Source organism: Mustela lutreola, chromosome 3 (assembly GCF_030435805.1).
Source record: "Mustela lutreola isolate mMusLut2 chromosome 3, mMusLut2.pri, whole genome shotgun sequence".
In the NCBI taxonomy this organism is placed as follows: Eukaryota; Metazoa; Chordata; class Mammalia; order Carnivora; family Mustelidae; genus Mustela; species Mustela lutreola.
Window position 1 is genome coordinate 44,614,980 of NC_081292.1, and position 16,132 is coordinate 44,631,111.

The 16,132-nt window shown below is 38.1% G+C and overlaps 1 protein-coding gene across 1 annotated transcript in view; it reads right to left on the reverse strand.

Moving 5' to 3' along the window:
* SLC26A7 (solute carrier family 26 member 7) overlaps positions 1–16,132 on the reverse strand; it is a 121,078-nt gene that overhangs the window by 4,642 nt on the left and 100,304 nt on the right. The window contains exons 15-16 of the mRNA XM_059166053.1: positions 13,216–13,264; positions 4,015–4,115 (exon numbers count right to left, since the gene is read on the reverse strand). Coding sequence (XP_059022036.1) covers positions 4,015–4,115; positions 13,216–13,264 — 150 coding nt within the window. The remainder of the gene's footprint in view (positions 1–4,014; positions 4,116–13,215; positions 13,265–16,132) is intronic.

A 16,132-nucleotide genomic window follows, 5' to 3' on the forward strand; every position in this document is an offset into this window, starting at 1 on the left:
CATGGACGGTAAGCTGAGAACTAACAGAATCAAAGCCGAGTTTGATTGTCCAACCTCCCATTTTTTAAAGGTCCATCAAGATGAGAGATGCTAACTAATGTGCTTGGTGTATTTTGGAGGCTTGCCTCATTCAGGTCCTAGAAAACACCATGAAGGAACAACTTATTGAATGCCCAGATTTTAAATTCACCCAGACAGAAGTCAATCCATGAAACTCGATGAAAATAAAATGAGAAGTTTTAGCAACAATAGGATGGATTTGGTTGTGTAATAAAGATGTATCTTACATACAAAATAGAGAAAGCATTTACAACACATTCTAAGAGTTTGCATGATACATTAAAAAATTTTCCCTTTTATTTTTCCGGCAGTAAATAGTTATATGGTAGAAGAATTGCAGAATAATAAGAGATGTGTCACTCTGAGCATGAATAAATAAGCAAACAAACAAACAATACATGGACTGAAACTTGGACAGAATAAATGACACCTATTTTTATAAAGTTAAAAGGACTAATTCAAGGTGACCGGTCAGTGTTTGACTTTTTCCTCAAGCTCAGAAAGCTCAAACACATTGCTACAGGTGGTTTATTGATGTTGATAAATATAATCTCCAGTTCACTGACCTTCCCAGTGTCCTAAGTAGAAGAATAAACAGAAGTCATTCCATTTCCTCCAACCTAGAACTCACAGGGGCATGTTCCTAGTACTACAGTGACTAAGGAAATATATGAGGAACTTTAGGAAGCAGGAAGACAGGCATAGCTCAAGAAACCCTGGGGTTCTTTACTCTAGACCCTCTTTCAGTGGCTGAAACTAAAACAATAGTATTATTTGCATTTTAAGAAATGACTTTTGCAAAATGAAAACAAATAATAAAAGCTAAAATTACTGAGCACTTATTAACTTCTAAAAACTTTGCTGTGTGCTTTCTTTGCAATGTATCACTGTAAAGCTGTAAAGCTTCACAATTTGATGAAGCAGGTATGTCTACTTTCACTTACAGAAAAGTAAATACGTTAGCCCAGATCATAAAACTCATTATATGGCTAATACTCGGAGCCAGGGTTTATCTATCTTTAAAGCCAATGTTCTTAATACACATCATAATTTACTGTAATCATAATAAAATAAACCAAACAGAAATAAAGAAATTAAAAAGGGCAAACTGACACAAAGCCGCTGGTGTACTATATACAGACAGGAAACACTAGGCCAAGAGCAAATGTTATTTTTTGCTAATCTAAAAATAAAATGCATTGGCTGATTTATCTCATAATTCCATTGTGCAGTATTTTAAAACCATGAAGATGAATGGAAAAAACAAAAACCAAAGGATCCTGGGTGGCTCAGTGGGTTAAGCCACCGCCTTCAACTCAGGTCATAATCTCAGGGTCCTGGGATGGAGCCCTGCATCAGACTCTTTGCTCAGCGGGGAGCCTGTTTCCTTCTCTCTCTCTCTCTCTGCCTACCTCTCTGCCTGCTTGTGATCTTTCTCTGTCAAATAAATAAATAAAATCTTAAAAAAAAAAAAAAAAAACTCTTTCTCAACATGCCTAGTACCTGAGTTGTTTGGATTCCTCTGAATTTTCAACTTTAGATCTTAACCTTAGTGGGCATAGGTAACCGTTTCCTTCTGTTTACTAACTCTAATACTGATTTGTAATCTCTAGAGAGGGGTGCTGATAAACATTTGAGCATATTCAAAATAAATTTAAAATACAATTAAACCAAAACTGTACATCCTGGTCTTTCCCAGTAGAGGGACAATCCTAATCTAGTGTTTCCCAGAATATGATCTTAGACCACTTGCCTCAGAATCACCTGTGGTTGTTTAAATAAAGTTTCCTGGACCAAAACTAGCACCCAACCATGTGGCTGAAAAGCAACCCAGGTGAGCCCTTCTGCACACCCACTGGAGAGCACTCTTCTAGACCCTGGTGACGCAAAGGAAACAGAAAGACCCACCAGCCAAGAACCATCTGTCTCCAGTCCAGATTTGGATGCAAGAAAACATGACGTATTCAGGTTGAACTATGCCAAATTGTGCAGTTTTTATAGTGAAAGAAACAAGAAAATGAAAGCATATTATATGGGGGGAAAAGGGGTGACATACCAAAAACTGCCACTAGATTTAAGTCTAGAATATTTAAAACGCAACCATTTTTACATGATTTTCTTTCTAAATATCTGCTCATACTGAGACAAAATCCTCCCCTCATTTTTACAAGGGGCATAAACAGCGACCCAGGGGGCCTAGTGCTATCCCTCATGCCTCACAGCTAGTGGGATAGTATATTCTCACCCTTTGTTCATAGGAAAGAGATATAGAAGTTGACCTTTGCACTGTGTTTCTTGTCTTTGTTTTTGGTGTGTGTGTTTTGTTTTTGTTTTTTTTTTTTGACTTTACACTTTCTTAAATCTGGAGGTTTGTGGACATTTCGATTTTATATTTATAAATGGATAGAGGCACAGTTACGCAACACCACAGAAAACAACCAACACCCATAATGTGAAACTGTCCAAAAACTACTGATCTTAACTCTTTAAAGCTCTATTTCCAATTTCTACATCTTGCCCTGATGAGTAACTAACAAGACTATCCCAAACTCCATAAAAGTAGACAACCAAACAAAAACATACGAACAACTGTTTTCAGACAGTGGGAACAGGGAGCACAGGACTGAGTGCCCTGAGGGAAAGAAGACAGTTGAGAGAAGCTCCCTAGGAGCTCAGCTTTGTGCACAAAGCAGCTTCTGGGCCAGAGAATGATGGATGCCTGAGTAAAATACAAGAGCTTCACTGAGCTGAGCAGACGGAAGTGGAGTTCAGGAAGGATTAGGTGGGCGGAATCAGTGGGAGAGAGTAATGGAAATGAGGGAGATAAGCAGAGAAAGAGCTCCAGAAATGTTCATATGATTTTGATTAAGTTTTTGGCAGAATACAAAATTACCCATGACTATGAGGCAGGGTAGAGAGCCCGTGGGGAGCAGATACCCAGAGACAGGTTAGTCGAGCTCCACGCAGCAGAAGCTGGTAGAGGACTGAGGACAGTTGAGGAACAGATGTTGCTCCATCCTCAAGACACCCCCCCCAACGAATTCAAGACACTGAGGGAGAGAACAATGGAGAAAGGAGGTAATTTCCCCTGTTGACATACTATTTAGTTTAAAAAAAAAGGTGGGGGGGTGCTGTCTAGGAGGCTTAGTAGGTTAAGCATCTGCCTTCAGCTGAGGTCATGTTCTAGGGTCCTAGGATCGAGTCCTGCATGGGGCTCCTTGCTCAGCTGGAAGCCTGCTTCTCCCTCTGCCTGCCACTCCCCGTGCTTGTGGGTGCTCTCTCCCTGACGCATAATCAAATAAAATCTTTTTTTAAAAAAGCAGAGGAAAAAATTCCAGAAGTGTCTGAGTTTTCCTTGAATTGGAAAAATTAGGTGTTGTTCTTCCTGTGGAAATGTCCTGTGACCCATGTTCATTTTAAGGAAATAAGCAGTTTTATATTTTGCACACCAGGGCCATGGAGACACCATGAAGATCACCGGGTAGAGAAGTAAACACTAGCATCTGACAGAATGGAGAAAAGCTCCTGCACTGGGGACTGTGTGAGAGATCAGATAAGGTATCTGGTGAAACTCCACCCATCCATGAGGGTGAGAGAAAAGATCCTGCCATGACCAGGGCCACTTTCTCATGGAGGGGACTTTTCTTTTCAGAAGCTTGTAAGCTGACTGCCCAGCAGGCACTATGCCCACTACATCTCAAGCCTATGTTCTGTTCTCTCTGATCACCCCATGTGATTACCCCCACCACTGCCCCCCACACATACACACACTGGAAGCTTGATGGGATCTCCTGAAGACAAGCTATGGCAGTGCTAGGCGTCAAGTTCTGCCTTTGGGGACAATGGGTAAGATGAGCCCTGAAACAAGTGGAGTCAAAACCCTGGGGCTGCGAGAGTAGCCCTGTTACTACAGAAAAGGGAAAGAATCAGTCCAAACACAAGCTATGTAAATACCTCCACAAGCATGGAGACTCCAGAATAGTCGAAAAAAGTCACTCCACTGCAATCCAGGATTAAAAAGCACTTCTCACTTGGACTGGGCTGGGACGCTTCCTCTGCAGGAGAAACAGAGACTCGAGTTAGGGAGAATTCTCAGAGATGTCTGCTGCAGGCTGTGCTGAATGTGGATGTGTAACAGCCACCACATGTTTAACAAGACTGATTCCAAACACTCTTCAGATTTTATGTTTTTCACTTAATTACGGATTACTTCTGAACTCTTTAACATTTAATTACTCAAATGTGACTTCAGGTACTTAATACGTAACTCAGAGAGGAAGATGGGATGGGTTAATTACCTCTCATTTCACAGAGAGACAAGCTGAAACTCAGCCATCATTTTAAACGGTTTGAAAGAACACTGGCAAGTCCTCTCCAAAGACAGACTGGAATCGAGGCCTCAAGGCACCCTGAATAGTAGTACTCCTTCCACACTCTCATACCATTTCCTTCATGGGCATGCCCAGAGGTAAAGCCCTGCTTTGTGGTGTCCAAAGCTAATATAGTTTGGGGGTCACATCTTAAGGAAAAGATTCATTGTTGGGGCTTATCTCTTGGCATGGAAGGGATTTGTAAGAGAGACCCGAAAAAACAAAGCTTTCTTTGTTCACAGTAAATCGGCCTCTGAATGTACCTGAGGGAGAAAAATTTACTCAGGACATCATGGATCCTGACCTCTCATTTGCTGATATCTTCACCACCATGGTTTCCTCGCATGACATGGTTTCAGACAGGCCATGTCTAAAGTCCCTCTAAGGAGTGTATGGCTCTCAGAACAGACCATGTAAAGTAAGATAACTCTGCTGTTGATAGGCAAAATCTATCAAATAAATTCCAGGTCATTAATGATTATGAAATTCTCTGAAGAAATAAATTCTTAATTGGACTAGTTTTGCTATTTAAAATACCCATGATTTTCATCTATAGTGGCTACAAAACCATGGGAATATTATTGTTTCTCAGTTAGCATTGGAGGGAAGTATAAGGGAAATTATCTATTTTTTTAATACTGCTGCTTAAAGGTAAAAAGAGGTGGGTGGAAAATATAGAACAAACACTGAACATTTACTTTTCGCAGTAACTGCTAGCAAAAAGAGAACTGCCACAAAGTGATTTTAATGTATTTGAAAAATAGTATTCAGGTATAGGATTTGTTTCCAAGTTTCACCTTTAGATCTATACTTATATTTATTACTTGAAATAATAAGTATCGAGCAGGTACTCCATTCAGGGAAACTTTTTGAATATAGTTGTTCAAATGTAGTTCAAACTACAAGGTTTCAACATGGTAGAGGGTAATATAAGTCAAATACTATCCCTTTCTTCTAGAAGCTCATCCTTGAGTGCCAAGGATAAGATTGGTATATAAATGACATGATAAATGAAGACGAATGGAGATTTACAAGAAGGATAAGTCTGGGGAGTGATCACTCAGGACTTTGGGCAAAGTAGACTTCTAGGATGTGTATGATTCTAAAAAGGAGAAATGATGCATTGTGAGTATTCCATATGGACAGCTGTAACTGAACACTAATGATATTTTGAGATTTCAAATTCCTCTTCACTCAACCATTTCTATGCAGATACTTTCAAATATATCAGTCTTAGAAATAAAATTTATGTGATTTCTTTAAAGGCAGTACTGAGTTGGAGCCAGCTCATACCAGCTCTCCTGACATCTCTTCAGTATGTCAATTGTGTTCATATCTTCTCAACTCCAAGATTAAGGACAGCATGTTGGTAGTTTGGAATCAGTCATGGTAGAAATATTTACACCATGGAAATGGGCAAATACTACACATCAGTTCTACTCCACCAACTTACTTCGTGCCCCCTGTTCCAAGAGTTTCTTGTTATTTACCAGCACTTCACTCTTTAAAGGTGGAGATGCTTATTAAATATAAGGAATGCAATCAGTAATTTTTAAAAATCCAGTGGCTTTAACTAAATACCTTTTAAAAAATATTTTATTTATTTGATAGAGAGAGAGATCACGAGTAGGCAGAGAGGCAGGCAGAGAGAGAGGGGGAAGCAGGCTCCCCACTGAGCAGAGGGCCTGATGTGGGGCTCGATCCCATCCCAGAACCCTGAGATCATGTCCTGAGCCAAAGGCAGAAGAGTTTTAACCCACTGAGCCACCCAGGTGCCCCGCTAATACATTTCTTAAACCACTTCCATCTTTAGCAAGAAATCTTAAAATGACAATGATGACAAAATTTGATATCAGAATCTCTATAGCCCATTTTCCATCCATTTATGGCACCATTGTTAACAAATGACATATGTCTTTTACAAAACAGTTTATATTTCAAAATAAGCTACAATTTAAATTCTTAGTTCAAAAAATTCTATGAAAAAAATTATCATTAGTATTTAATCCCAAAAATTAAAAATTAAAAATATGAATTTTTCTGAGAACTTTTTCATTATTATTTACTTACTAAAAACACAACTGTCATTGGTACTATCTACAAGAGAAGCTTGGAAAAAAAGTAACTATAATCTAAAAAAATACCAGAATTGTTTTATTGAGAAATGTCAAAAGAATGTCAAAGCATTGCTTCTTCTGAAAGAATCCACATAAATTATTATCTATAACTATTACACTATGGCATGAGTTCTGTCATACCCATTCCTCAGCCAGACAGAAATGGCTGATTAATCACAGTGCTTTTTCCACCAACGTCAAAGACCTTAGAATTTTTATCAACTCCCTGCTTCAGGAAGCCACTAGTAATTCACAAGAAATGTACCTGTCAATCTGAACTCAATACTACCGTGAAAAAAAAAACAATCTATTTAGATATTATTTAGAGGGATTGATCACTGGATCTAAATGACCAGAAAATGGTGGTAAAACAAACAGAAAATTCTTTAAGAAACAATTTTTTCTTCTTCCCTAACCCATCACACTTACTTCACTTATAAACTGCACTTGTCATTATCTATATTTTCTCATGGTTATTTCATAATTTAAGTGGTGATAGGCTGTTAAGTATAAAAATGTTTGGGTCTTATCACTAACAGTACAAAAATTTCCCTTCTATCGTCCCAGTGGGCTTGCTTTGTCTTTCATCCAGTTTCATCTTTCTTGTTCCCCTCATCAAAATAGGGCATTTTTTCAGGCCATTCACAATTAAGGAAAATAAAGTAAAACAAAAGAATTGTGCCATGTAGTTGTAGGTTATTATTTAAGTAAGCTATTTAAAGAGAAGCAATTCATGATGCCTTTTCCAAATAAAAAAGACATCCTTAGTGATAAAGTTACCAATTCACTCAAATGAAAATTTAAAGACAATGGACACTTCTGAAATCTTTCCACAAATAAGTGAAGTTTTCTTTTACACACGACCCTCTCAGTTCTGCCATTGTACTAATTTTATGGCTATAACCTTGTGTTTTAAGCTTCTAAGTAAATCAACCAGTGCAATAAAAATCACATCATCATAGAAAAAAGGAAAGTGAATTCACAGCTAATATCCTGCCTTAAGCAAAATGAAGTAAGCTTGGAGCATGTGGAAAGGAGACAACTAATCTATACCCATGTGGAATGTGGTAAATGATGGGCTTTATCTACAAAAACCAACATTTCAGAAAGAAATTAACCATCAGGTGTGGGTGGGCAATTAACTCCAGACTGTGGAAGCTAGCTCTTTCCTGTAGAATATTCATTAACTCCTTTAATTAAAAAGTATTCATAGCTGCATAATTTAGGAGTGCTTTTCATATACTTCAAAAGGTTCTTGACAGTCTGTGAGTCACTCATAATTTTTTAAGAGAAGGAATTTTCTGTTAATATCAATTAACTATTGAGAAGCAGATTTACATCTCTAATTTCTCAAGAAAACAGGGAACTATGAAATATTTAGGACAAACCACAACATTCTCTTTGGAAAACATGTGCACATATTATCAAGCATCTCATTTGTTCATTCATTCATTCAAGCAGTCAGTCAATATGGGCATATTCAGGGCTCTGAATGCTGTCCTAAGTAAGGCAAGTAGAATGGTGAACAAGAGAGATGATGTTCTCTGCCCTCAATAGGCTCACAACAAAGCCAGCAAACCAGTTGACTGAACTAGTAATCTGAAATATTCTGAAGGCTGGAAAAAAATATGCACAAAGAGCTAAGAGGAGTGACCTATATCTATATCATTCTTGCATCCATTGTTTCCTGTCCTGTTTCCTCAGCAAACTGAATTTGAGTTTGTATTCACTGAACATCTACTAGGTTCTGGGCACCATGGTAGGTGCTGTAGGTTCAGCTGTAGGTGCTGATGAAAGTAGGCATGATTTATGCTATCACAGATCCTACAATTTGTCTAAAATTGTAGACATTATTCTATCCCCCCCCATTATTCTATCTTGGGGATAGAATAATGACCCCAAAGATGTCCACATCTTAAGGTGCTGATGAAAGTAGGCATGATTTCTGCTATCACGGATCCTACAATTTGTCTAAAATTGTAGACATTATTCTATCCCCCCCATTATTCTATCTTGGGGATAGAATAATGACCCCAAAGATGTAATTCCAAGACCTGTAAATAGGTTGTTATATGGCAAAAAGAATTCTGTGGATTTGATTAAGTTAAGCACCTTAAGATAGAGACATTATCTTAGATTATCCAGGAGGGGGTCCAATGTAATCACGGGGGTCCTTATAAGAGGAAGATGGGAGGGTGGGAATCAGAGAAGATGTGGAGGCAGAAGAGGTCAAAGAGAAATCTGATGATGTCACCATACTGCTGGTTTGAAGGAGGAGGAAGGGACCAGGAGTCACAGAATGCACATGACTTCTAGAATTTGGGAAAAGCGAGGAAATAAATGGATTTTCTTCTAGAGCCTCCAGGAAGAATAGAATCCTGCCAAAACTTTGATTTTTCTCCTGTGTGATTCATTTGAGCCTCTGCCCTCTAAAACCATAAGATAATATATGTGTGTTGTTTTAAGCCATTATGTCTGTAGTGATTTTTACAGAAGCAAGAGGAAACCAATACACCTGGGTTGCTGGTTGGGGGAGTAAGGAGTGGTGGTGAGGGCATGGAACGTGTTTTAGACAAATTGTAGGATCCATGATAGCAGAAATCATGCCTACTTTCATCAGCACCTACAGCTGAACCTACAGCACCTACCATGGTGCCCAGAACCTAGTAGATGTTCAGTGAATACAAACTCAAATTCAGTTTGCTGAGGAAACAGGACAGGAAACAATGGATGCAAGAATGAAGAGAACAGAACACGTGAGTGGAGATGTGAGGCATGAATAGAAGTTGAGTGGGTGAGAAGGGGGTGGAGGTACAGCTGGCCAACCAGAAGCCTAAGAGAGACGTGTGCAAGAGTGCCTCTTGGGAATGGCATAACGTGACTATAATGTATTGGGGACATAACCTCCCCAAATGGAATGATAATGGACTATTTCTTCACATTTGAACAATTTTTGCTTTTATTCAGACAAATATGATGACTGCCATCTTATCATTTATATAGCTTGTTTCAATATGTTTTGATTATTCAATCATGTGCTCAACTACAAATCTTCCCCTTCTATGAAAATTATTGTGGGGGGTGTGGACTTTTTTTTAATTCTCTTCTCTGTTTCCCACTCCCTTGCTCAGCTATGTCTCCCTTTAATTTAGCTACTTCCAGATCTATTTGGTGTTCCCCCAAAACCCGCTGCATTGGATGACTTCCCAGCATCTTTAATTCACCACCCTCTGAAGTAAATTAATCTTCCCTTTTTCTTCCTCAGGTTCCACATCATCCTAGTGTGAGAGGTTCAAAGCTTCAGAATCAAATCATTGTTTTGCCCTCTCCACCCCCCAACACCCAGACAGCGCCAGCTGTGTTCACAACATGCTGAAATCTCTTTCGAGGTCATCCTGTCCCTCCATTTTCATAGCCTTGTAACCAAAGCAGAGGTATTAACGGTGCTGGTTAATACCTGCACCCTGCAGGCTGCTTTCAGACCAGCTCTCCTGTCCCAGCTTTGAGCATCTCTTTCTGTATGCCTGTCCGACTGCAACAGGGACCTGTGTTCTGCCTCTATTCCTATCTAACTGCACGATTCAGAGCAAGTGAATCAGCCCCTGCGGCCCCAACTTCTTCATCAGTAAAAGAAGAGTATCCTATCACCTATTTGAAAATGGAAGTACAGTATTTACTTATTACCTATTTCAGAGTTATCAAGAATGTCTTCTGAAAACTTTCCAGTGCTGTACAAATATCATCTATCATTATAATTTTCATTCATTGACTAAGTAAGTGTTCATTGGACAATGAAAGATAATGCAGTGAGAATTCAAAATGCATTTCTTGCCTTAAAAATCTAGTTAGAAGGAAAATATGCAGAAAAAGAACAACCTATAACCATATAAGACATTATATAACTGTGTAAAGCATGTGGTATCTCTGTTTTTCTATTACTATGATCTCCATCTCACAGCTGAAGATACTGAACTCCACGCACGCTGGCAGTATGCTCCCCTGTATGGGTCTGGTTGACTTCTTTTTCTGCCTAATGGGACTGCCAAGTAGTGTGTCCTTCAATTTACTTTACTTCTCTATTAAATCTTGAAGACAGTATAAGGTTTCAATTAGCAGATGGAGGAGATGGTTCTATTCAGGAGAATCCAAACACAGGCTCAGAGCCAGGGATGACTGAATTAGATACAGGGACCATGAACTGATTTATCTGACATGAATGGAGGACTTGTGTACTATGGAATAAAAGGGAAAGCAGTTCAAGAAGAGAAGGAAGAGCTTTAGGTGCCGTGCTGAGGAGGAGAGGGCACTTGATCCTCAAAAGGGAAACTTTATGATGAATCATAAGACAAATTTTTTAAAAGATTTTTAAAAAATTTATTCATTTGAGAGAGATACAGAGACAGAGACAGAGAGAGCACAAGCAGGGGGAGAGGCAGAGGGAGAGGGAGAAGCAGACTCCCTGCTGACCTGGGAGCCCAACATGGGGCTGGATCCCAGGACCCCGGGATCATGATCTGAGTGGAAGGCAGACACTTCACAATCTGAGCCACCAAGGCGCCCCCTTAAGACAGATTTTAAAGTAGCGGTGATTTAAGATTAATCAGTCATTACATCAGAGAACAGAGTACGGGTAGGAAGGCAACTGCATCTCACCTTGCATGTCAACACCAACCATCTGCAGTAGCTTCCTACAGCCCTGGGTTGAGAAGACTCTTGGGCTCACCCACCAACCTCTACCCCCACCCCCTCCACCCACCCACCTCACCCCCCCACCCCCACTCATGGGAGAAAGTGTCTTGATCTACTAGTAATTCTAGTAGTTCTCTCTGGGGTGAGCATAGGACACTGGATATTTTCTATCCATGGATTAAAGCCAAGGATATCTCATAGCAGAAAAAAACAAAACAAAACAAAACAAAAAAACCTACTCATTCACTTTACACATGATTAAGGACAGAATCAGAGTCACAGAAGTGAATATGCAAAGTTAATAAAACCAAGAGTTATAGGTTTTAGTAATTAAATGGAAGAAAAAAATCAAGAACGTGTACAGTAGACGAATCATTAGCATTTAAGCACAGGGAGGGGAGAGTAGGTTGGTGTTTCTGAACAAGAAGGAGAGATGATAGGACCGGGGGAGGGAGAGGAGGTAGATACTGGAAGAAACATTCTTTCTATTAGTTCTAGTATCAACTAGTTCTGACTTCCACAGAAGGGACCCAGAAAAGGTAATGGCACCCATCAGCTAGTGCTCTGTGAAAAGTGGGCCTAGGCTAGTGAGACAGAGGGGAGGACACCCTTAAAAAGTTTCCAGATAAGCAGGAGACTAAGACATTCAAGAAGTGATCATTGAGTCAGTATTATACCAGTATTATGCAAACATTCTTTGAGAGCATAAAGCAGAAGAAAATCAATTTGCCACAAAAAGTCAGAAAAAAATAGAGAAGATGGCATCTGAGCTACACCCATGTTGACATGGGTCAATGCTGTTGATTCATTCATGTATTTATATAACATTTATTTTATTCTATTCTATATGCTATATATTCATTCAGAATATCTTTTATACAGTAATGTAAGTATTATAATATGTTATCCTCTTATATAAACATTCCATGTGTTCTTTATCTATTATACTATTAATTTATAAAGATTATTATAAAATCATACAAAATTATAAAGATATTTCAGTTGTCTCCAGATTTGGGGGAATCTAAATTTTTATTTTGTTTACCACTCTTAGGATTTTGATTCACCTGGTAGAGATCTGGTGGTATGGTGTGTGAATTACAATGAATAATTTCATTCATTGTAGACACATGTCTCATCATTATATATTAGCAAGACTGTCCTTTACTCACTTGGTGTCAGTTTGTCCCAAATTGAACACTAGTATGTGGGGGATCTTTCTCCCCTTCTGAGGCCCCTACTTTGTCCTACTGATCTGCTTATTTATCTTGGAACCAGTATCATAGTGCATTGATTATGAGAGCATTATAATATATCTTGACAGTTAAGAAAACATTCTCTCCCCGTTGTTCACATATTTCAAGAGCGTCTTGGTCTATTCTTGGTCTTTGGAATTTTTATACAAAATTTAGAATAAGCTTGTCAATTGCCATTAAAATGTCCCATTGGAATTTTAATAAGGATTAAATTTATATTTATAAATAAATTCAACATAAATAAAACTAACACCTTTTCAATATTGAGTATTCTAACCAATGGACATTGCAATTCCCTTCCATTTATTTCTAAATACCATTTACTTACGTGTTGCAAGTATTTTGTTGTTGTTGCAAGTATTTTTAACACCTTGTAATAAAGTTTTACAATTCATCCTGTGTAGGTCTACCCATCTTTACTTAAATTTAATTGTAAAAATGAGTAGGGGGTAAGATGGAGGAGAGGAAGGGAAGGAGAATGAGGGAAGGGAGAGAAGACAGAGAAGAAAGGAGGAAGAGAGAAGTAGAAGTAGGAGGAGGACTGGGGAGAAGAGCAGAACAAGGAAAGGAGAAGCAGATGGAGGGAGGGAGCGGAGGTGGAGCAGAGAGAGAAGGAAGAGGAGGGCAGTAGAGGGAGGCAGAATGGCAGGAGGAGGAAAGAGGACAGTGGTTTATACTCAAGACAGGACACTCACTTGGATTTTTTTTTTGAAGCTAACTCACCATTGCAGTTGCCGTTGGATAGAGAATTGAGCAATGTGTTTTGTTCACACTGAAATGAAAATGAATATAAATAACGTTATAAAAATTTACTTCTGTCCCTGAGAACAGCACATTTTTCTTTTCACCATAAATAATAAAAAATTGGGCTCTAAATATTATTTTTCACCAGTCCTTTTTTTTAGAGTGATAAATACAACACCTTGAAATAATGAAGTGACCATTGGCTGTAAGTATTTATTAGCTGAGGAATTAACATATATTACCAAGTTAGACTATCTTGTTTAGAATATTTTCTGCAAGATTGTTTGTTTTGACTTTTGATCAGGAATTAAAAATCTGCATCTCTTTTCACATAATGTATCCAATAAGAAATTAACCTCATTAACACAACATTCTCTACAGAGAACCACTGACCATATATTTCATATTACATGAAAGTGAACAGTTCACCTGCAGCTCCAAGAAAATGTCTGAGAAACAGTCCCAATTTATGGAAATGCTGAAAAATGAAAATAACTCTGCATCCTACAATTAAAGTTCTTTGAAAGTGACACTGATTGATGCCTCTAATGAAATCACATGCTATCTACTTCTCAAATGTTGTTGATGATGATGATAGTAATTGAAATTTTTGACTACTTGCTATATACCAAGGACTCTATATTAATTATTTAATCCTCAGAAAAATCCTATGAAGTTACTAATCTCATTTTCCATAAGAGGGAGCTAAAGATTGGAAAGGTTAAATAACTTGACCAAAGTCACAAAGCTGGTAAGAACCTTGGCTAAAACCAAAGCTCATGCTTTTCCATTCAGAACCTCACACTCTCCAGCACTACGTTATACCACTTCTCTGAGACATCCCATCAGTTTCATCTTAAAGGCTGAGTAGAGAACATCTATTTTCTCTTCCTGATACGCAATGCTACAGCTGATATACTTTAATTCTGGCTCTGACGGTTGTCGGCTGTATTTCTACCAGGTAATTTTACATTTCTAAGTCTCAATCTTTGTTTTTTTGTAGCATTCCAGTAATACTGCTTACATCGCGGGGCTGGTGGTGATTGTTAGCCTAGTTAAAAGTACCAGTTCTTGAGAGACTTTCAGTGAATGTGAGTTTCTTTTCCTTCCTCTTATTTTTAATCTTGTCTGAAATCTGTGCAAAAAAATTTCCAATAAGTTATGTAGATATTCCACCTTCCAGAAGGTGAAGCCCATCTCCACAATCTTCACGTTTGGGCTGCTACACCCTGATCTTATCATGATCAATTCTAATAGAAGGATATTCTACAAAATGCCTGACCAGTACTACTTAAAACTGTCAAGGTCAACAAAAAAGAAAAGTCTGGGACACTGTCACCGTGAAGCAGCATCTAAGGAGACAAGACAACTAAATAAAATGTAATATCCTAGATGGAATCCTGGAACAGAAAAAGGACAGTCTGTAAAACTAAAGAAATCTGAGTAAAACATGAACTTTAGTTAATGATAATGCATCATTGATTATGACAAGTATGTCATACTAACCCAAGATATTAATAACACCAAAAACTATATGGTGCAGGGTGTATAGGGACTCTCTATAATACGTTTCAATTTTTTTTTGTATCTCTAAAACTGTTACAAAAAATAAAGTCTATTTAAAAAAATACCTGGTCTGAGTAAAAGAAAATTTTGGATAAACAACAAATTGAAACTTCCTTTGCCAAGTGAGCTCACAAACTGGTGACTATTACATGAGTTTCTATATATAACCTATATAATAATGACCATGAATCCAATAAACACTAGGACCCTGAGATCCTCCTAAGCTTCTACATTCAGGAAGATATTTAATGATGACATATAGGAAATATATTGTCATAAAGTTTGACAAAACAGGAAATCCTTTATCAGTTTGTGTTTTGAATACAATATGATTCTTCTTGTCCTAGGGTGTTTTAAATGCCCTCCCATCACTGCCATCTGTTGAAAATGAGGCTGGGAGAGAAGACCAAGACCCCAGCAGAGCACCCCAGTTTAAGACAGAACTGTGGACCCCTGTATAGGGTGCAGCAAAAGGAGGCAAATCTGTAGTAGAAATTAACTGATACTGTCTTGTTACATTAAAACTGAAACTGGAACAAGCACAGGCCTTAAAACAAGAAGTAGATACTCCAGACAGTGTATGATAAGAATAATATGAGGTGTCCCAAAGAACATCTGTGCTACTCAAGACCATCCATTTAACCATTCTGAATAAAGGTTCATCCCTGATTCCTCAGACAGAAGAGATTCCAGATTACCATGTGCATCCTTAGCGTATCCTTTAAAACTCGCAGTCTGTTAATACAGAATATTTGCATTATTCTCACTACAGTGAAACATACTCTCAAGAAATCCTTTCTTACCACCACAGAGTTCTGAGTTAAAGAATCCCTTTGGATGTCATTATGTACCAATAACTTAGATTCCCTGAACTCTACTTGATTATTAGACTCAAATTTCGTAAGTCCCAAGTAGGTAAAATCATGTATGTGGAACCTCTTCCCAGAAAGCTGCATTAATGAGGTTTATTTCTGACTTCATATGCTACGAGATAAACCATATGCCAACTTTCAATTTCTGAAAACACATTGGAACAACCTTTGTCTTTCAGGAAAATATTCAAAGGAAAATACTATCAACTACCAATAAATAACTGGTTATAAAAATATTCATGTCTCTACTAGTCATGATAAATCCTACAAAGAAGCATATCATTTCAAGAAGTAAATTTACATTTTGGTAAAATAAGACTACATGTTTCATATGGGTTAATTAGGTTATTTGGAACTGTGGACAAATTTTCCCACAATATTATTGTGTATGGTGGTTGTGAACTTACATCAGCCACAAGAACCTGCCTATCTCATAATAGAGCTAAACATTGCTATGA